Source organism: Pocillopora verrucosa, chromosome 1 (genome assembly GCF_036669915.1).
Source record: "Pocillopora verrucosa isolate sample1 chromosome 1, ASM3666991v2, whole genome shotgun sequence".
Lineage (NCBI taxonomy): Eukaryota > Metazoa > Cnidaria > Anthozoa > Scleractinia > Pocilloporidae > Pocillopora > Pocillopora verrucosa.
Window position 1 is genome coordinate 30,666,751 of NC_089312.1, and position 22,597 is coordinate 30,689,347.

The following is a 22,597-nucleotide window of genomic DNA, read 5'->3' on the forward strand; positions in this document are numbered from 1 at the left end:
GAGAGAAAGGCAAATCTGACCGTTATCTCATCGCGAGAAAAGCGCAAACGTGTGGCTACCGCTTTCTGTACTGAGATAAAAGGAGAAAGCTGCTCCACGTGAACTTTTCATAAAAGTTTTAATTCCACCGCAAGTCCAAAATGATCAGAAACCGACGAGTTTCTTTTCGTCCTAAGTTTTATAATTTCTTTCTTCACTACTGCGACATTGGAGCTGGTGAAAATTGCATCAAAGTTTCCGTGTTCGATGCTAGTTTCCATTCTAACTTGAAATACAGACTGTAGGCCAACCACGCGCATGGTTTCTAGGAGCTTTTTATACTCCTCACTACTGTTACTAGTAGTAGCATGATGATTGTCAATATTGAAGTCTCCAGCCACAACGATGTGTGAGCCTGTACTGAAGTTTTGGATGGCCTCGGCGATTTCCTTCGCTTGTAAGACTCTGGCATCAACTCCATGAGGATCTAAGTGGGTATTGATGACATAGAGATGCTGATGTTGGAATAAAAACTCGCCTATGACAAATCCCCTAAAGTCTGCCACTTGGGGAACCGAATAGTGACGGTAACGAGTTGAAAATGTGTTTATGAGCTGGATCCGACTAAATATGACAATACCACCACTTTGTCCGAAATAAGGCGCTGAAAAATCTGCAATTGATGTCCTGTAATGAAATCCACGCTTTTTCATTGCTTTAACCAGAAGTGATGCACATTTTGAGACAACAGCCACTCCTGTATTCAAGATGTAAGCCTCCTGAATGAGTGCAACGTCAAAATCTTTAATGCCTTCTGCAAGACCTTCAATCCTTTCGGAGACGTCCCACATCACATGAGGCTTCAAAAAGTCACACCATAAATTATGAGAAATGAGGCGCAGGGACTTTTCCTCGCTGAAAGATCTATTCTTACTTTTTGTAATATTGCCCTGGATAATCTGATGAAGCAAAAGCCGTGTTTCATCATCCAGTCCTCCAGTCATAATATTTGAAACAAACAAAAATGTCATAACAGCACAAACTAAGAAGGCACAGAAAGACTTGATATTTGACAGCCAAAGTGATTTCCTGCAATTGTAGAAAAGAAAAAAAAAACTCACCATCAATCCACGATTGGAACAACGTTACGACAACACCAATTACTGGAACTAAGTTGAGGTATCTTGGGTCTTTTTTCTTTAACAAGCTAAATTTCCTTCAAATTGAGGGAATCCTTATAATGTTATTTGGGCAAGGGTGGGGTATGATCGAAAATTTGCATATAACAGTTGACTAGCTCACAAGGTCTCTCTCGCCATGGGAACGAGATTGACTCGTAAACAAGGCAACTATTAATCTCTCCGTAAGTACATCGTGATACCTTAGGCGAGACCTAAAAGTCTAAGCGAGAAAGTTTCGGTGAAAATTTCGCTATACACAGATCTAAATAAGAAGCAAGTACAATTGACTGATTTAAATTTCGATATCGACAACCGGTATTCGAATGACAGGTGGAATATACACAGCAAATTTCCAAGCACCACGTTGCTAGTACTAAATATATCTAAAAACAAAATATATGCCAGTTGTGAAAAGCTACAAACCTTCGTTTGCCGAAAGAATCTTTAGTGAACCAAACCGTGAACCGACTAGCTACGTTCATTAATTTAAGTGTATTTTGTTGTTGTTATGTTGGGTTATATATGTTTAACTCATTAATTCATTTAACATTGTAAAACTGAAGTTTCGTGCGTCACCGGTCACAAACGTATATCAATTTACTTCTAGTCCCGTCTTGCTTTGGGAAAAAAATAAGCAGATTATTGAGATCTTATGATAACACAGCTAAAATTACAAATAATGTTCATACATAATTTAAATCACCGATGGAGCGATGCCAAGTCAGAAGTTGAGGAGATTAAGTTAAAGTTTTCGTGTGAGTATATGGGAAACGAATTTTGATTCGGCTACATAGTCCTTACAAGGCTGAATTGTCTAATGCCTGTAAATTTACCGTTGGCGAAAGATTTCCAATAATAATAGTGTTTGTGAACGTCGGACAATACCGGCTCGGTGCTTGAATATTATAAACACAGATTTACCGCACTGCTTAAAATGCGAGTCAAGACACTCGATTCGACCGTCTAAACGGAAAATGAAAGAACCAGCCGAACTCGAGAAATGCCTTAATAGAATGCCTACACTGCAGTGAAAATTTAGATCTAATGAAATATACCATGGCGGAAAATTTCCATAAAGATTTACCGTACTTACTGCGATTTCATTCAGTCCCTTAAGATTTAAAGATCTTTGTTACGAGTAAAGAAGGTTATAGTTCGATGTGAGGTTCTCTGTGAAAGCAAGTAGAAGTGCTTTTAAAGTTAAAAATGCCAGTAACATCGCCAAAGGCCAGAAGATCCAAGAAACAGGGAAACAGTGGCACGATTTTCCGAAATGAATGTTGACATGGACATCCAGCGGTCATGAATATGGCGTTATTTTAAGCGGCGAGTCAATCACTGCTTTGTTATTTGCCGATAGAACAAAGGACGACGTATGAGGGCGCAATTTAGCATTACATTATTTTAATGATTGTGTCGGTTCTTAAAAAAATAGCCCTCTTAGAGGTCATGTAGTTACTATGTTCATAGTTGAAGTTTTTGTTTGTTTGTTTGTTTTTTTTTAATAAAGATTAGGAAATGGTTTTGGCATAAAATGTCTTGAATGTTTGTTTGTGTAGGCAGGTGTTACTTTGAAAGTCGAATTCTGTTCGAGTTCTGTTTGGATGTACATGTCAGGCGGGGAAATCGGCTGCTTGGGACAAGGCAGGTTTCAAAAATTTTGATTTTACTGGTCAAATCTGCATTATTCTCAAGCGTGACATATCAATCACTCGAATTGCGTTACCTTCCTTTCCATGGAAGTTCTGCTCATGATCATGATGATTTCTGAATTTTCCAACATCTGAGATATTCATTTTTTTCTTCCAAGTTTTTACCGCTTTCAAGGTTATAAAATTCGAGGACTGATCCGTTCTAAAAAACGCTCGGCACCTTTTAGTGTGGGCTTACCATGAAAGGCTCATGTGTATGTCTATCCGTGAGAGGAGCGTACAAGCAGATATGGCAATTTTCTCTACCAAGCTTTCTAAACAAAAGACAATATTCTGCTCTTCTCAGGGGATCAGTAACACTGAGAACACCATGGACCATGATGCAGAGTTGGCGACCAAATAAGAAGAAAAGCAATGAAAGGCTACTGAGAGAAACCAACTCATTTTTAAATATGTGCCCAAGTGACGAAAAAAAATTAACTGCGTGTTAAAATTCTGACTGCTGTTATTAAATTTTAACGGCCGAACCAGGAGCGAAGTAGCTCACAAGGCAATTGCGTAACGAAAAGAAAGGTCAAATCCGTCAAACTTCAAAAGATGATAAATCAGCTGCTTAATATGGTTACAATGTAGCCAAATGGCAGCCCAACGGAATTGTGAAATTCAACTTGATGAAAAGAATTAAAAAATTGCTTACGCGGCGCTAGAAAATATTTCCATATCCGACTAACGTGGGTTGTAGCGTAAACGAAGACCCCCGAAAACAAAGACCCAAGACCCAAACACAAAGACCTACGACCCGAAAACGAAGAATCCTTTATCTTTATTTGACATGATCTTGTTGCGGTTTCTCGCCGGAGATTAAATCTTTCTAAGAGCTATGAAGTATGCAATCAAACACCAGTTTTTTATAAAAAGATTCCGAACTGCGAAGACCTAAAATGAAGACCATTAAGAACCATGTTTATCTATTGGATTATTCCTAATGCTCACTTCACCTTTCCAGTCAGCACAAGTTCGTTCAAATGCTAAATTGACGGCTTCTCAATCGATTCACTGACTTCAAAGGGCGCTAGAATTAGTTTCTCCTTCTTCTCCTTCTGCCAAAGGCCAAATTCTTTTGTGATATACTAATTTTTAATTTCGCTTTTTTTTTTTTTTTTAATTAAACTGGTGAATGATCACGTCGCGAGCAGAGGAGTTGCCAAGCTTTTGACTGTTTTTCATCGGTGAAGCCATAGAGCCTGACGCTCACTTCCCTTATCAAAATCATGAAAGGGTCTTCGTTTTCGGGTTTTAGGTTCGTTTGTAAGGTCTGCAGGGTGTATTCTGATCAAGGATGGGGCTAAAAGAAGATAAAACATACCATTTTAGCCTACGGCATGCGCCGACAGACGCCATTTTTTAATTACTTTGCTAACTCTATGTACTCAGGCAAAAATTTCGCCCTTTGTATCACCGCAAGATATTTTAGCAGAAGACAATAGAATGACTTTGGGGACAGAGGCAAAGTGAATAATAATAATAATAATAATAATAGTTAATCTTTATTGAGGATGCCAACATCACAGAAAGAGTGGTTTACAGAAGGGTCCTCTAAAGGTAACTACAAATCAATATAATTACGTAAAAATGTAAATATAAATACAATCGAAAAATAAAACAGAAAAACATACATTATAGTGGAGGCTCTGAAACAACCGTGGACATGAATGCATTAAAAATTAGTTGATTTTTATCAGAAATCTACTAGCGACTGACGAAAGAATTTTCTTTTGCTAGTATATTAAACTACACTGCAATCAATAAATAATAGTTTGAAAAATATATAGACATATCATTAAACTTAACCTGACACTTCTTACTAACCCCCCCACCCCCCCCCCCCCCAAAAAAAAAAACTGAAAAAAACCATTTGATATTGCGCGGCTTACCTTGCCGAGATTCGAATTCGCACAGGGCATCTCAAACTCTTCGCTCTCAAGTGAAGAGTTGTGCCCTCTACATGTGAACCTGTTAAAAACAAGTTTTATTCTAATGAACTGGCATATTGTTCCCCTGGTGAGACCGTCACCATGACTCTAAAGATGAGGTACAAGTGGAGAGAACTCAAAAGAAAGTAAGGCGTTATGATCTACTGGGAAAGCATCCTATCCGTTCACCACAAGTAGGAAAAAAGAGGCAGGTCAGGAAACTGTTTAAACCATTCCGGTCAATCCGGATTCTTAACAAGGTATGAGTTGTCGATAAGAGAACAGACCACGCTAAACCACTGTCGATTCGTTTTTTTTTTTTTTTACCACAATATCGACGTCAAATAAAACGATTCTTTCAGTGTGTGACCAGGATCGTGACAAGTTGACGGCAGCGTTGTCTGTACTCTTATCGACAACGGAAATTGGCAAATCAGATTATGCCATTATTGCGGCGAAATTTACTTTCGAACACAGACTACCTGATTAGAGCAATTTCCAATCTAGAGCCTTTTAATATCACTGGAAGCGGACAATAAATAGGACAAGCCAAAGATTCCCGTAGGAGCCAATAGGCGATAGACCTTACGCAAGGTTTATCTTGTCAACCTTATCTTCATCCACTTATAAAACTGCGGCGAAAAAGCCATAATCCCTGACCAAAGTCATTTTTTTTGGACGTCCTAACAACTTTTTACCATACATTCCTTTCTGGCGAGTTGCAATGTTTGCCCCATGGCGATCCCAGAAACCTGTGCGTAAACGCAAGGATCCGATTACTAACAACTCATTCATTAGATCTAAAAAAGGCATTTTTACTTAATATTTTCAACGGTTATACACTTCAAAACAAAATTCCGTGTTTGCTTATCAAAAACAAGTAAACAGCTTTCTTTACTCTAAGCATAATCAGAAAACAAATTGATCACAAGCCGAGGATACCTTATTGCTTTAATTTTTATGTGAGTATTTGCTATAACTGAATTCTACTTCAAGGACTTGACATTATCAATCTACAATTTTTTTTACGATTTTTTGCTGCTCTCACTTTGAAACACCGTGAAAGCTTTTCAAACTAGTTCCTTTTTTCAGTACGTAAGTGACTTGTCTAAGAGTTTTGGCCAGGGAAAGGTTTACAAATGCGCTATTCTTATCATTTAAATCCATGTTTGACTTTACATGCAGGATAGACTTTTTAGTTTGTTAATCAAAGTTCACGTCTCACCTAACTATCATTTTTGGATTTTTTTCCGTGACCAGTGCAACACAACAGGTATGGAAAACACTTTCAAACCAACGAACACAGGCACAATTGAATTAAGCATTATATGAAGTAACTCGTCGACACGATGGCGTTTGTTTCATAATAGTAATTCATTTGGAGATATCATTTGCATCTTTAAAACATTTCCCTCTTTCAAGGCAGGAACAAGTTATTCACAACTAGTTGTACCTGGTAAGGGCAACTGCAATAGCTGTTTTGTTTCGTCTCATCTGAAGTTGGGGTTCAGATGTTGTCTTTGTAAGAACCATGCATGTCAAAGATGTAAATAACCTGCCTTACAAGAAGCATTAACTAATCAAGGTGAGTTTTTGAAAGGAGGTCAATAAGTCCTTTAATTAATTGTTTGGGATTAACACCAGGGGAGGAACAAGGAGGTTGAATTTGGCTCACACTCAAGCGGTAGACAAAGAGAAATTGAAGATACCTGGGGAGAGTTAATTTACGGCGCTTCCGTAAGAGCAAACAGATTGCCTTCCTTAACACATAATCGACTAATTTACGGATTGAGATTGCCGAATTTAAGAGCCCATTTGTAAAGTATATGGCATTGCAGTTCTCAGAAATCCGATTGTAGATAGTAAATTGCCTTTGTCAACGCAAATTCATGAATATGATGCCCTCACCTCCGCTTATCCGAGCCTGTAGAATGGTAAACGCTGGACATTGTGTGTTTAAAGTGATTGCATCTTTTGTTTCCTTTTCATTTCCGTTAAATTGAAAAGAGTTCGCTGCTTTTCAGCATAGATTACATAAACGGAGAACGATTCAGAATTTCTTATCAAATTTGAGCCACTTGTCAAATATGGTAGTAGCAAAATAATTAAAATGAACATCTCTCTGCATTTGCATGTGTGTTTAATTATCTTATCTGCATATTTCATAGCAGGAAATAATTAGTTTTTACATCCTAGTGGAGATTGCATGTTTAAGCGAGCAACACAAACAGCATCAAAAATGCTAGGTGAAGCCAACCGAGTGAAAGCAAGACCGCCGACGAGCTGGGAGAGACCCAGAAGAAAACTTGCATGCGTTGCTTTCAATCCCTAATATTTAATCCATACTCGTTGGATTTCCTGGTTTCAAATTGAGGTTTATATAGGTAAGGTGTCTGGTCTAGTGTGTATAAACTAGCGATCGTTAGCTTCATTTTCTAAACGATGACCTGACAAAATTGGCAATTTCAGATTGCATGTAAGTACAAAAATAACCATGCAAGATCACGATGATGTTCTTTTGACATTTTTTAAAGGGCCTTAACTGCTGTGTTTTAAGAATGAAGGAAACTCGAAAAGGTTCTTCTAAAGACTGTTTTAAAAGCTTAACTGAATTGCGTTTCATTTTGATTGTGTTAGAAAGCAAGATTTTTAAAGTTTGAAACAGAACTGTTAAGAATTTTTTTGCCGGCGAAAATGATTATTTTGTAGCGTAATTTTTTTCCAGCGTAAACGCGAATCGTTTTTTCTAAGAGACAACATCATAAACACCTGTCTCTCTTTATCAACCTTGCTCAAATTTGTCTTCATGTCGGTGCTTTTTTGTTCGCCTTTGAATTTTATGATTTTGTTCCTCTGGAACTAAATTTCTAAGTGAAATTTAGTAATTTTATTAGTGTTTATAAGTTGCAAATGACTACAACCCGGGTTTTCGGTGCAGTATTCCGTGGGAGAAATTAAGACTTTTATCTTGTTGGTCTCCCAAAGCCATCAAACAAACTAATTAAATTTACAAAAAAGATTTAGGCTGTCAATCAAATGTTGACATCGAAAGGAGAGGTACGATAATATTTTCCGCAATATAACCTACCTTGCTCAATTCAACAGCTTTCAAATTAAATAATTTACTCTTTCTTTCGATAACAAAATACTTTTAATTAAAAATTTGAGTTATGAGGAATAATATACCCATAGGTGTACATGTTTTTGAAGAAAGCAGACACTCAAGAGAGTAAAGGAAATTTAGAAGCCTTCGGAAATACGTCATTTTCTATTTTTTAGCTGAGTTCTGTGATATGCCTGGAGCCCATGAAGGACTCCTGGGCTTACGCACTATTCGGTTGAAACGATATTCTATGCTGGAACCATCGCAATGTATTTTTTACTGATAAACCCATTAGTGCTCATGAGAAAACATTGAATTTTGCATAAACGTTTCCTTCAAAGTTTTTTCAACTACCCCCCCACACACTCTTCTTTATTTTGATTGGGTACCCAGTATGCTCTTGGGCCAAAAGAGATGCATCATGGGAAAGAAGAGTCTCACAGTGAGTAACTTTGAATACAATCGTTCATAAAAGCTGTTTGGTGGAATGAGAAAATCAGACTAAGAAGAATAATACAGAAAAGGAACAATAGAAGGAGGAAAAACGAAGACATTTCAGTCTGCAGAAAGTCAATTTAGCCCTCTGAACGGTCACATCACCACCATTTTGAGGCAGTTGTTCAGAAATGAAGACCCACGAAATGTTTTCTTCCTCAAGCATTACTGAAACGTTTCCTGTGGGAGTAACATGATCCTCGCACGATTATAAACATTACACGTTTCTGAGAAGTTGTAAACTTTTTTTGAAAAGAAACGGGGGGTAATTTTTGGATTTCCACACTGCATTATTCCAAGAAACCCATTTGTGACCGGTTACTGATGTAAATAAACTCTAATGATAATGTAGCATGGTAGCACGCCTCAGCAAAGCAAATAATCCGTTTTCTGCACAGAGTTTGATATTGATAGGGCCAAATTAAAGTGCTTTAGATGCTGATAGTGCTTTGGCATCGATTGTAATTTCCTGGTTTAGGAACTCGGGTCCATATTTCACAGTACCTAACATTCAACTTTAAATACGCCATTGATAACAAAACTACAACTGACATAACTCAAGACTCACACAATTTTTTCTCCCCGTACAATTTTTTCTCCCCGTGCAATTTTTCCTCCCCGCGCCAATCTCGATCTACGAAAGCAACGCCAATTGCCAGTCTTGGAGCACAAGAATCGTGCAAATCAACTCAAATAATGATTGATTGTCATCTCAAAATTTACACAGTAAGATTGTTAGCATAAAACTAGGCGAGTTCTATAATTCACTTTTATAGTCACTGCTTTTATCAAAGCTTATTTTGTACTTGCTTCTAAATATAAAGGAATATTTTTCACCAGCCATAGTCCACCCATGTGGACTAAGGAGTGACACAGCAAATTTCATTGATGACTTAACTCAACGTTTTCACGTAATTGTAGGCTGTCTTAGTGAAGCTAGTTCGGGGAATTCTGAACGGCTCGAGCTTAAATTCATGGACAGATAGAATTGTATTTCACAGCCTCTCTATTATTTCAAGTATAACTTTATTCCTGTTGAAGAAACTCATTTCTTTTTCCATGGTTCAAATATCAAGGGGCACGGCATTAAAAAACATCAGGTTAATTTTGATTTGCAGCTATTGATTGAAAAATGCTTGCCAACCTTGCCACGACTTGTGCGACATGCGTTCGAGTGGAAATTTTCACCATGACTCGTAATTAATGAAAACTGCAGAACGAGGCGAGAACATGCAAATTTAAGTATGCGTTGGTAGAAAAAAGACTGCACAGATGTGTTATTTTCGTAATGCGATTGAGAATAGCTTTCAATTTCGTAAAAACCATTATGAATGATTAAGTATAAGTTGTACTAACAGGGACGTTCTCTCACGTGTAAAATATATTTTATTATTAACGTAGTTTCCCTCTCCTATCGTCCGACAACCTATTCCCAAAAAAACCAAGGAGCTGAGCATAAGTGATTTAAAAGGGAAACAAGAAACAAAACTCAACAGTCTATAAAGTTAATGAAGGGAAGATAAACTTTGAGCAACCAACCTGCTTTTAATGGAAGGAAATAAAGGATCAGTAATAATTAGAAAGCTTTCTCTCAGCTTCTTTTTCGATTGGATGACCATGATCCAACTTAATCCAAAGAGATATGATTTTTATCGGTTTACATTTTTTCTTTCATACAAAAATAAAAGAAATGTTTGAAACGGTGTACCCCTCGGCTTTAGCGCCGGAAAACTGTTTGATGTTCAAATACCATGAAGACGAGCCTCATTGGAGGATGAAACTATTACAATCAATGCCAAACGATGGTGCGAATTAAGAAATATTTTACTCTTTTGGGTGCTTTTAAAAAGACAGTTTTATCGTAATTACTGTATTTATAGAATATCGTTGACAAATCCTTCACATATTTATACGTTTGCCTAACCAGCATTGCTGAGATTATTGGCTAAGAAATTAATGTTTTATTGATCAATAGCTGTTGCCTTTTAACTCCAAAGGCGTAAACGAACTTCATCACATTTTGATCAGAAAAGAACATTTATAAAGATAATACTGACGAATCCCTCGCCAGTCTGCAAGAATAACGCGTTGTTTCGTATGTCGAAGGTAACCGTAATGACCAGGAAGAGACTCTGCTTTTTTCTGCTTCTACCCCTGATCTTTTCACACTGTAAAGCTAAAGAAACACTTTACATCGGTGGACTGTTTGGTATTGACACAAGTGGCGGTGGATGGAACTCGGCAGGAACAATTCCCGCCATTCAGATGGCTATCGATGAAATAAACAACAACACAGAGATTCTTAAGGATTATCACCTGCAACTTTTGATAAAGGATTCTAAGGTTTGTTAAATATTAAGAGAACGACATCTATTTTACGCAAACCATAGGGAGCTTTTTAATTCAGATCCTCCGTTAAGGTTTCAACGAGTTTTTTAAACTCGTTGATTAACAGGTTTACTAGATGATCATAAAATGACACTTTTGATTCCGATAATCGACGTAGGCGCAGACTAGATAAATTTCAGCTTTGATTTGGACTTTTCGTTTTTTTAAACACTCAGTGCAATGTTGGCGAGGCTGTCCGCGGAACTTTGGAGTACATATCATCCGGAAAACCCAAAATCATGTTTCTAGGCCCCGGATGTTCTAAAGCCACAATGCCAGTGGCGGAAGCAATTCATTACTGGAACATTGTGCAAGTAAGTTCACTTATGAAATTTTTAATGAAGCTGGGGAAAAGTGAAGATCATGGAATAGGAGATTACGACATCTCGTAACCGGAACAATACGGCATGCTTTGTAACTGGTTTTCATTAAAATAACAGGTTTCTTACGAACATTTTTACACCTTGCAATTAGAGATAAATGAGCTCAACCCTGTTTAGATCCCTTCTTGGAATAAAGGTGTTTTCCTCGGAACTTTTTTTCAAATGAAAGTAAATAGAGAGATAGTAAAAAAAAATTAAGAAGGTTTTTTTCCAAAATAACAACAAAAGCATTACTCAAATTTTATTCTCCTTAGATTGGCTTCTCAAATTCTTCCCCATTGCTATCGTCAAAAGCCGTTTTTCCCCTCTACTTTCGAACCAACCCTTCGGAGAGATTCACCAATCTGGGACGTATTGCGATTCTTAGACGATTCAACTGGAAGAAAGTTGCCATTATGCAACAAAACAACGACGTTTTCACAGGAATCAGCAACTCTCTTGTTGATTTACTGAGTGCTGCCAATATAACCGTGCTTGCCTACGAGAGTTTCAAAGATCATCCGAGGTTTGCCTTAGAGAACCTGAAGGTAAACTATCTAAGTTTCATTCTGTTTTCATAAGGCACTTCACGCTAAGTGATTAAGAAATGAACCCCTTATTTTCCATGGTCACTTTGGAATGTCGATTTATTGACGACAGTATTGATCAGAAGGAAGAAGACAACGGGTAACGCAATTTATTCCGATAATCCTGGTAACTATGTAAGTGAGGTTAAAATTTTTTTTCCAGTTTCAAGTCTTCAGTGGTTATGGCCTAAACTTAACACAAATTGTATTTTGAATCCCTCAGAGGAAAGATGCCCGTATCATCTTTGCATTTTTCTATCCAGATGAACATTATATCACCTTTTGTGAGGTAAGGGCGTGAAGAAAGAAAATTTCATCTCCGATGAATTACTAATTTTTCCAGAGTGAGAAACGATCGCTACTTCCCGCTTCTGAATAAAAAATGGAATTGAACCCATACTTTCATTAAAGATGTAACCAAAAGAGAGACATACCATGATGAAAGAAAAGAGGTTATAAACTGAGAGTAGTTATCCCCGTGACCCGTAATAATTTTTTAAAGTCTATTTTAAATTTCCCGCGACGCCGGGAAGTTACCCTTATAAATACTTCCCATGATAACGCGTTTACTATCTCAACATCATCTATCGTTGTGGTTTCCGATATTAAAGTTTTAAACAAGTTTTTAAAAACTGTAACCGCTCATCATCGAAACAAATCTATAAATGTTTGCCTTACCGTTTGAATACTTACTTTTATTGATTTATGCGCACTGATGTAAGAAAAAAAAAATCGTGCCTTACTGTAGTTTTGCCTTGCTTAACGTCTACTATTGTAGTGATGTTTTATACTTTCTCGCAAATGGCAGGAGCTCATGTAAACAATTCTCCACCAATTCATAAAAGTGATAAGTCATAAAGCTAGCCGAATTTAGCGAGAAACTAGTCACATTGTCACATAGAAACAAATTCAGGTAAGAAATCAATGTTTCGGCAGCGAGATCGAACCGGTCCTCTTTCTGTACTTTAAGTTTTGGTTTATTGTTATTTGCGAAGCGAAACGGCAGGAAACGAAATGAAAATCTGTAATTTGGGAAATATAAATCTGTAAAATTTGCGAAACAGAAATCTGTTAATGATTTGCGAAATAAAATCTGTAATTTGCGACATCATGAGCCGGAAACCTGTCAATTATTTGCAAAATAGAATCTGTAATTTGCGAAAAAGAAATCTATTAATGATCTGCAAAGTAGAAATTTGTAATTTTCCAAAAAGAAATCTGTTCATGATTTGCGGAACCGGGCGGAAAGCCCCTCAGGCCAAAAGAACGAGTCGGTCAGTTCACAACAAGTGTGGATTGCATACGCAACCTATAAAATAATTACTAAAACAACGAGTGAGAAATGAAAAAATTTAATCTATTCCGCAAATTACAGATTTTCATTTCGTTTCGTTTCGCAAATTTCAGTAAGCCTTTTTAACTGTAAAGCGCCGGAAAACGCTATTGCCATATAAATGGATGTTTGAAATTGATTCAAATTGATTCCTCTCAAAATATTTCTGCGTTTTACTACCCATTTAAAGAGTAAGCTTGATATATTTGTCGGATACAATTGTGTGAATCGAGAAGGAATCGCGCTTAACAGTTGCTCAGACTAATCACTCACCATCCGTTATTCATCACCGTCGGTTAGTTTCTATTCATTTTTTAACTTTCTCTCAAACCATTGGGCTCTTGTAAACAGTCATTTGCTGTATGTTTTATTTTCTACCAAATTGTAAGATTCTGTCTCTTGGTCGAGGGTCGAGGAAAAAGTCTCATAGCTAATCAAGCATAGAGGTCAGCGATTAACGGCATTGATTAAAAGTAAAAAAATGATTAAGAAATCATTAAGATCGAGTCGGTTCGCTTTCTTTCTTCTGGAAAATGTGTATGTCGCGCCATTGCCGCTTAATCGATAACTCTTGAGGAAATTTACCTAAATCAATCATTGCCAGATATTCAGATCGTCCAATCAAGCTTTCTGATGAAACATCTTCCACGCACCCTTGCATGTGGAGTACAAGGGAAAAAAAGCTGAGGCTTTGCGGGTAACGCTCAGAGGTTATTTTTTTATCATTTTGATCCAAAAATGTCACCATATCATCTAAATGAACACCACAAACCACAAAGCAGTGGTCGCCAAACAGAACACATTAAATTTCACCACAGAACCACTAACCAATAAGTTAATGCTCTCAAAATATTGCATCGCAGGAACGGGCGCTAAAAGTAGATTTTGAAAAATCATCATTGTAATAGGGGTATGTAAGAGGGATTAGTTCTCTCAGTTCATAATCTTTTGTGAACGACTGATTATGAAAAAAAAATTCCGGCAAGTATTTTCAAACTTAAACAAACTGGAGTACAACAACATTATGGTCCATTTGCAAGATTATAAACATATCCATACATTAACACTGAAACCCAAAATACGACTATTATAACGAAACTACATTACACTGGTCAAGAATTGATAACCGTTTCACGTGTAAATCAGTTATTTTTTGTGTTTGAATTACAACATACAGGCCTTGAAGAAAGGTATGTATGGACCGAAATATGTGTGGATTTTGAACTCTGCTCGAATTCAGGACAATTGGTGGAAAGTGCAGAGTCCTCTCGTGGATTGTACTCCGGAGGAAGTGCGGAAAGGCCTGAGTAACAACATCGGAACCGGAGAATTGAAACTCAGTCCTCTCTCGGGACCAACTAAATTTGGAAAGGTATGTAACATAACCCTAAGTCAAACTGTCGTGTCTCCTCTTTTTACACGAGGAGAGGCTTAGTAGAGTGTTGGAAACTCTATGATATGTTAATTCGTCTTATTTTGGTCGATATTTTGTAAGTGATTCGTTTGTCTATTATATAACTAAACATGTACGCGGCAGGTGTCTTTTTCTCCCTTATATGGCCTTGTTCCCCATGCTTGCTACCCCACGTTTTTCGTGTTCTTTTCGAATAAGCTAGGAGCTGCATATGTGAGAGGGAGTTAATCGAAGCGTTGTCATAGAATCGTTAAATCAAGTGATTAAACCGTGATTTAATAAGGAAGCGTGGAACAGCTTTTCCACGTTTTCAATAACAGGCGATTATTTCACGATTGTGAAAATATATACTTTGAATAGTTGACAACAAACCTCGATTTGTTGAAATTAATGAATGAGAATAACGAAAACTTAAATTTCTTTCATTGACCATCCCGGGCTGACATAACAAAAAGCCTCGATAAGTACGTATAGAAAAACAAAATTAACAATACAACTTTCACCGACTAAGCATAGACACACTTTTAACACATAATTAAATAAAAATACAAGGAAAGGTCATATACTAACACAGATCAACTAGCTATCTCCTCTACAATAATTTGCATTGTCATCTTTCTCAGACGCCCCAAGAACTCTATGCTGAATATCTAGAACGCCTCAACAACTCGGGATATTCCGAAAATACGTTTGCTTCTTATGGATACGACGCGGCCTGGACATGCGCACTGACTCTCAACGCATCAATTGATGTCTTGGGAAAACAGAACTTCAAACTGAATGAATTCAACTATAGCCATCCTAACATGAGCAAAGTCTTTGTCGACATAATGAAGAGGATTTCATTCGCTGGAATGTCAGTAAGTTGCATTCAATCGCGATTGCTGTGTTAGTAATCTGTGGTTGCTGTTTGAAAGGCAAATCCATTCTCTAGATTATCGAATTTCAAGTCTTCAATCCATTTGTAGGGCCAGGTGAAGTTCGACAGTAATTATGACCGTATAACAAAACTTGAGGTCCAACAAATACAAGGCAAGTACTGACCGTGTGTGACAAATTGTTGTCGCCTTTCTCGAATCAGACCCTGCCAGAGGTCTTTGGTATACCTTCAAACCCAATCTTTTAAAAGCTTTGTTTGTCTCGTCGTGTAGGAAACACCCAACGAAGAGTTGCATTCTACGACATGGAAAATGACACTTACGAAGAGGATAGCAATAGTGTTTACTCATGGGATGGTAATATGCATGTTATACATATATAATCTAATTTTATTATATTGACAAAAAATTTCTTCTTGAGAACCTCTTTTTTTTTAACTTGAAACCGTAACTAGTTTTTCAAGGAGAAGAATGAAATTGAAAGTGCCATTTGCGCTAAGATCTTTTATTATACATTCTACAGAGAAAAATAACTTTTATATTACTGATCTTTTATCTTAGCGAGAGAAGATAATTGCAACACTACGATCACACGATCGCATGTGTTATTATCTAGTTTGATAGATGGATATATAAAAACCTTACCTTCCGATTTAGATATGCTGTGCACCTCTTCTTCATCAGAGTGAAATTTTTGTTTTTGCTTGTTTAGGTGGTAAAGTCCCCGTCGATGGTCTAAGAATAGAAGAAAAGCTGGAAGGAGTCGAACCAGGGGTCTTGTGGTTTGTTATCGCTGTATCAATCCTCGGAGTTCTGATGGCCATCGGATTCCTCATATTCAATGTATACAACCAAAAGATCAGGTATCTGTTTTACAGTTTTTTTTTTTCGATCTTTTTCCTTTTTAGATGAGGATATTTAGATATCTGCAGAAGCAAGTTTAATCAGGTGGTCCTGTTCGATGCATTATTCTGGTAGATAGATCATGCTCAATCAGGGAGCGTTACCATGAAGTTCCCTAAACTAAACACATTACAAAAAAATTTATAGAGCTAAATATTTTCAGTGCCAAGACATATTCTTGCCGTAAGGAGCTACTTGTCACGGTGGACATGTCATGTCTTTCTCTTAAATTTATGAGTTCCTATGTAAGTTATTGAGCTCTTTAAAATGTTAAGAGATTCATTGAAACCCGGCGCGACATACTGAAAGCAACTCAGTTTTACCGGTGTTAACCTTTTGACCCGTAAGAGTGACTACCATGTAATTTCTTGTTATAACTTGAAAGCTCATACAACCAAACGTTACATTACGCAATACTCAATAATGCTTTTAACAAGGTATAAAGGATTAATGGTGTCGCACGGAGCATGCACAATAATAATAATAATAATAATAATAATAATAATACAAAGGGAATGAGGGAGCAAGACCATCAGCACTGATAAAATGTTTTGCTTTATTTTTCTCCCTTCCTCAGGTATATAAAAATGTCGTCACCTAATCTTAATAACCTGATTATAGTCGGTTGCATACTTGTCTATGTGGCAGGTGTACTGTTCGGCTTAAATAAAGAGCAAGCAAGTTATTTGTGCCAGGTAAATGCGTATAAATGTTGTCTTTCTCATAATAATCAACCAGGTCTTGTGTTTGGCCATGGTAAATTGCAATTCATGATTTACCTCAATTTCTTAGACCATGATTTCTGAGCTTCGTATCTTGGACCAGGTCTTTTTCGTGGAATCGGTTATCGAAGGAATTTCTATAGACGCTTTTCTTAATGGAACAATGAAACTCAGTGTATCTATTGACTGTACCATCTCACATCAGCTAAGTTGAAGAGAACGTCTGAGAGCTAAGGAAAGATTGTGGAATAAATTTTGTCAAGGAAATAGTAAATAGCAAATAATCAATTTTATTCCCTTCAACCTTTTCATTCTCAGTTGGAGTTATGGATTGCAATGATTGGATTCAGCCTAGGCTTTGGAGCCATGTTCAGCAAAACCTGGAGAGTTCACGTAATATTTCTTAATAGTAAAACTACAAAAAGGGTGAGTGTATACTGACCAAACTCTTCAATGGTTTTCTCTTTATCTAGAGTTTTGATTGACTGTAACGTTAGTGATTTCCGGTGTTTTCTTTGGAAGATAGGTTTTGTAATTGCTCCAGTTATTCTGATTATGATCAAACACCATTTCACCCAACTTCTTTTTACAGGTTACGCATATTTCTGAAAAAAAAAAGGTAGACAGAGAGACGGACAAAATAAAAGTTTAGATAGGTAGAAAGATAGATGTATAGGTGGAGACATAAATAGATGATAAATTAGTAGTAAGATGCAACTGTAACATTGCGACATACTCAATTCGAAAGATCCCTAAACGCGATTTTTCTGAATAATTTTCTTTCAGGTTATCATCCGGGACCGTCAGTTGTTTGGTATGGTTGCAGTTCTTCTCTTGATCGATGTCATAATTCTCGTCACCTGGCAAATTGTCGACCCATTGACAAGTAAAGTAGAAAACTTGACGCTGCAGGTAAAGAGCAAAACTCTTAATCAAGTTGTGAAATTTTGAACCTAAGGGAAAAGAAAGCTTTCACTCGCCTCTTTTGAGGGATCTCTTCCAACGTGCGCCCATGCTACCAAAACCTGAAATGACTTGCAAGTCCTGAGGAAACCTAAAAAAATATTTTTAAACTTTGATAGCTAGGTTAGGCTAAGTTGCTCATTCACCTTCATCGAAACATCCACAGTCGCTACACTACATTTCGCCGCGAAGCTTACGTGTCAAAGTTAAAGGAAATGAAGGCATGTGACCAGGATGGCGAAAGCCTTTGCAATTCCAAAAACCTAAGTTAAAGTTACTTCCCACCTTCGCGGATGTCCTTCGGCAAAAAAATTCTTACGCGCGCTTGTTTCACTAAAATCCCACAAAACTGTAAGTTCATTAGAAGAAAGCTTACTAACTGCAGTTTACAATAAAAATATAATTTAACCGACCTTTCCTATACGGAAGTGTCAGGAGCCGGTAAGGCGTGAAACGACCGAAGGTTCTTCTATTGAATTTATCGGGTATTGGATGCACCATATTCACAAGGCATCAATCAACAAAAGTGTGTCACACTTTTTCGATATTCTGATTGGTTGTCTAGATATCGGCATCTAAAGTTGGAGTAGCTAAAAATATGCGAGGCGCGTTGCGTAAAGGGACGGCACGAGACAAATATTTCAAATATCAAAATTTCCCGACACACTTTCGTTTGTCATTATTCCTGGAATGTTTTGGTGAAGTTTGACGAAAATCAGACAGATCTATATACCCTATAAATTCGCCCAAAGTGGTTGTATTCCTTCTCAAATCAAATGTGAGATTTTAGCTCATAAACGTTCGCAAACGACTCGCGCCAAGCCAGCAGATCATTTCGCCCCAAACCAACGAGACAACGGGACCTCCTGGCGTCAAAGATGATGGATCAAGATTTCCCGGAAAAAGTAACCCATTGCAGCAGGAACCCATTACCAATACATAAGTAATGGGCTCCTGATTTCAGACACCTCTTTTTCTTTTTCGATCGCTCGGTGGAGCGTTGAGGAGGACTACACAATAATGAGCAAAGTTGCCACAGGCGAAGGCAAAACCCACGGCAAAAATGGAAAAACCGGAAAATGATCTGTGTATATGTACGACACATTTTGGTTTGACGACGACTTCTTTGTTTGAAGTCTGGACGCCAGCGTGGAGCTCAGCCAGCACTAGTCGCTTTTACAAAGGAATTTTTTTCTTTTCTTGACAGAATGGTACTCTTTCTTTCTTCTTTGGACCTGTTTTTTTTTTCTTTCTTTACCAAGGACTTTTTTCCAGTTTTTGATTTTTCCATAATCAAAGAGCTTCCACATGTGAATTTTGTAAAGTGCGCGATGTAGACGAAGTAAACAAAATATGGAAATAACGTGAAAATTAAGCCTCAACATAAGCGATTGCCGCGAAAATTCTCCCGAGGGATTCGCTCAGGTCCGAGATTATCACACCTTTCTGATTTAATAACTTACTTGAAAAAACGTTTTTCTAAATAACTCGGTTGTTTTGAAAGATTTCAGAAACTTTTTTTATGGAAACGTAAGGTTAGATGTTTGAATTCAGTTTAGTCAAATAAAACAAAAATCGCTTTTTTCGGCCTCTAAGGGTGGGGGGTAAATTTAAGGCTATATAGGTGCTAAATTAATTGTGGGGAAATTGTACCAAATGCTGTAGGAAAGTGCTCAATACACGTGAGTGTAGAGCGAAATACAGTTCAATTTTGAACTGTAGGTGCTAAATTATATATTTTCTGCCAGACTGGAATGTAAAGACTTATTAAAGTTTTGTATTTTTGGAAAATCTAAGACTGTAGTAGTGCACACTGGTCTTCTCTAAGTCTTCATATGCTAAAAATACATTTTGGCTTCAGTACCTTGGATTATTTTCAAATAAGTTCCTTATTTTTTCCATAGGTAACACTGGAAGATGACACTGGCATTCAACCGTATATAACCATGTGCACCTGCGAGAACATAACGATATGGCTAGCTTGCATATATGTGTTTAAAGGTAATAATCAGAGACTCACAAGGCGTTGATACACGACCGAGCGTATTTTGCATTGAATCGTTAATCAAAGGTTACTTGGAGAGTGACCTGTGCTGGTTTGGAGATGATTAGTGTCAGACAGGGGTTCCTAAAAAATCCCATTTTAAACTCCAGAGGGTATTAGCTTCTACAGTCATACGCAGTAAACACAATATTTTTTTTTCAGAGACCAGACGATTTCCTATCTCTGTCCGTTTCCTCATGGAAATATTGTTTGATAAAATTAAGTTTAAATAAACTTTTTCGAGTGTTAACGTCAATGCAAATTTGGTTCTAGCGAACAATGTTCATCAGTGATGAGATATGTGAGTAAGCTGTTCATAAAATGATTCAATAATCTATTAATCACTGGGAGAAGAGCACGGCCCCAAAAATTAAGGACATTGTATCGAACCGGCTAGTACTAATTGTTTACTAATCAATGTGACGTTTATCTCATTGCTTTCTATCTTTAGGCCTGCTGTTATTATTTGGAGCCTACTTGGCCTGGGAAACTCGCAAAGTGCATATCCTCGCCTTAAATGACAGCAAGCTGATTGGCTTGTCCTTGTATAACGTCATCATTCCTTGTATCCTCGTAATTCCTATTCTTGGTGTTGTTGCTGACCAACCTACTATCCACTTTTCCTTGTCATCGTTCCTTACCATCTTCTGTACTTCTTTTACTCTGAGTCTTGTTTTCGTTCCAAAGGTTAGTTTACTGAACAATGTTTGAGAACTAAGCTTCAAGTTGTGCCATGAACACGTTTGCTTCTTTAGCCGCTTCGCTCAACTGATAAAAGCATTCCATTAGACACATATATAGGAAACATCTTTATGGTAAGTTTTCGTGTCGTGTAAGAGCGCGACACAAGCGATGTTAACATAATCGTTAAGGGTTCAGCTATATGTATATCACAGTGATGCTCAACAAAGCTGGGAAACATTGTACCATTACCATGATAATGATGTTTTAGTTTTAGAATTTGAGACTAAATCACTCGGTTTGTTTATTTTAGATAATGTTCTTAAGAACCGCGGACGGAAATAGTGTTTCAACTGCCACTAAATCTGCCACTGTCACTGGCTCAACCATAGAAGGTGGACAAATGTCATCAAAGGTAAAAACACAATTAACCAAAGTAAATAAATATGTTATTCGCCCGCAAACTATTCCCCTTAATCCTTTTTTTCCGTTCAGGTAAACAGAGTAGACACAAACAATAGTATCAAGCTTTAAGTCATGTTTAATGCTATCGTGTACCATTTTTAAGATCCAAAAAAATGTTGTTGGTGGAAGCGAAACCATGTACGTACGTGTATTGAATGACATAAACGAAACGTACAGAGGATAATATCTGCTTGTATTTGTTCTCCTTTCATTTATTCTAACCAGTTCGGTCCAAAAGAGAAATCTGTTTTTTTACTGACAGTGTCGTGCTTTTCAGGTGGAACCATTACATGCTTCTAAGACAAGTGAGGAGAACGCGAGAGAAACAGAAGAATGATTTATCAGCTTGGTGACCAGAATATAATAAACATAGATTAACTGCGCTCCGTCAAATGGGATACAATGCACAAAATTCGACTGACTAAACCGTTTTCAGTGAAAATGACAGAACTAGCCAGACATGAGAAATGCCTAAATAGAATGCTTACACTGCAGTGAAGAGTTAAATCTAATGAAAAAAATAAACCGTGAAAGAAAATTACCATAAAGATTACCTGTACGTACTGCGATTTCATTATTCACTAATTCAGTCCCTTGAGAATCAAAGATCTTACTGCAACAAATAAAGAAGGTAATAGTCCGATGTATTCTCTGTGGAAGCAAGTAGATGTGCTTGGTAAAATCGACAAAGGTCAGAATATCCTTGAAAATTCGGCAAGATATTACCATTAACATGTCGATTCCAAGACTTTGAAGCCCTTTTCTATCCAGTTGAGTATTCTTTACTTTATTACTTTATTGAAATTTGTTACACGTACAGAATAGTATCGGCAACTGGAGAAGAAAACAGGACGATGTCCCAATTGATAATCAACCCCAATAAATATTAACAAAATATTAGTAATAATTATAATTGTGAAAGTAGTAATAAGACTAGCAATAATTATCATATGATATTATTTACATCCAAGTCAATTTAAGAATAGGTTCATTAACTTACACCCTCACGACTTGGAAGATTATAAGAAACGGTTTTTTCATCGTAAAAATCTAAAAGCCTCCTTTTAAAAGTATGAAATTAGTCCACGCTTTTAATTTCCCTTGGTAATTTGTTCCAAAGATTGATAGACCTGTAATAAAACGAATGTTTTAAGTAATTTTGTTTTGTGTGTGTTATTTGATAATTTAATTCACTCGAATTACGCGTTTTCTGCCGAACTACAGTTTGACGGAAAAAGTCGTGGTGACCCAGCGGATCAATGTAGCCTGCTCTAGCGTTATAGATAAGTACTAAGTGTTTCATTTCCCTTCTATATTCTAGTGGTAATAGAGAAAGTTTAATTAACCTATCCCTGTAGGACATATCCCTTGGATAATTCAAGATAAACTTTGTGGCCCTGCGCCGAACGTTTTCTAACAATAGTTTGTCCTTTGACGTGTAAGGTGACCATAGTTCACAAGCGTACTCTAGTTG

The 22,597-nt window shown here is 37.1% G+C and overlaps 2 protein-coding genes across 5 annotated transcripts; one reads left to right on the forward strand and one right to left on the reverse strand.

Annotated features, from left to right (window-relative positions):
* Positions 1-107: 107 nt before the first annotated feature.
* On the reverse strand, positions 108-6,745 carry LOC131788250 (sphingomyelinase C-like). 3 transcript variants are annotated; one of them, XM_059105342.2, is made up of 2 exons: positions 6,694-6,745; positions 108-1,068 (listed from the first exon to the last, which is right to left on the reverse strand). In XM_059105342.2, exons 1-2 carry the CDS (start codon positions 6,732-6,734, stop codon positions 108-110), a joined length of 1,002 nt encoding a protein of 333 aa, XP_058961325.2. In that variant the 5' UTR covers positions 6,735-6,745. The 3 variants fall into 3 exon arrangements, with proteins under 3 accessions (XP_058961325.2, XP_058961326.2, XP_066028802.1); XM_059105343.2 differs by lacking the exon at positions 6,694-6,745 and adding an exon at positions 2,254-2,483; XM_066172705.1 differs by lacking the exon at positions 6,694-6,745 and adding an exon at positions 1,584-1,642.
* A 266-nt stretch (positions 6,746-7,011) lies between these two features.
* Positions 7,012-22,232, forward strand: LOC131788232 (gamma-aminobutyric acid type B receptor subunit 1). 2 transcript variants are annotated; one of them, XM_059105323.2, is made up of 17 exons: positions 7,012-7,169; positions 10,381-10,726; positions 10,948-11,085; positions 11,409-11,681; positions 11,944-12,009; positions 14,231-14,425; positions 15,091-15,327; positions 15,436-15,499; positions 15,619-15,702; positions 16,058-16,208; positions 16,826-16,943; positions 17,289-17,396; positions 17,757-17,882; positions 19,838-19,934; positions 20,429-20,664; positions 20,972-21,073; positions 21,401-22,232. In XM_059105323.2, exons 2-17 carry the CDS (start codon positions 10,481-10,483, stop codon positions 21,458-21,460), a joined length of 2,301 nt encoding a protein of 766 aa, XP_058961306.2. In that variant the 5' UTR covers positions 7,012-7,169; positions 10,381-10,480; the 3' UTR covers positions 21,461-22,232. The 2 variants fall into 2 exon arrangements, with proteins under 2 accessions (XP_058961306.2, XP_066025461.1); XM_066169364.1 differs by having other exon boundaries at positions 10,490-10,726.
* Positions 22,233-22,597: the final 365 nt, after the last annotated feature.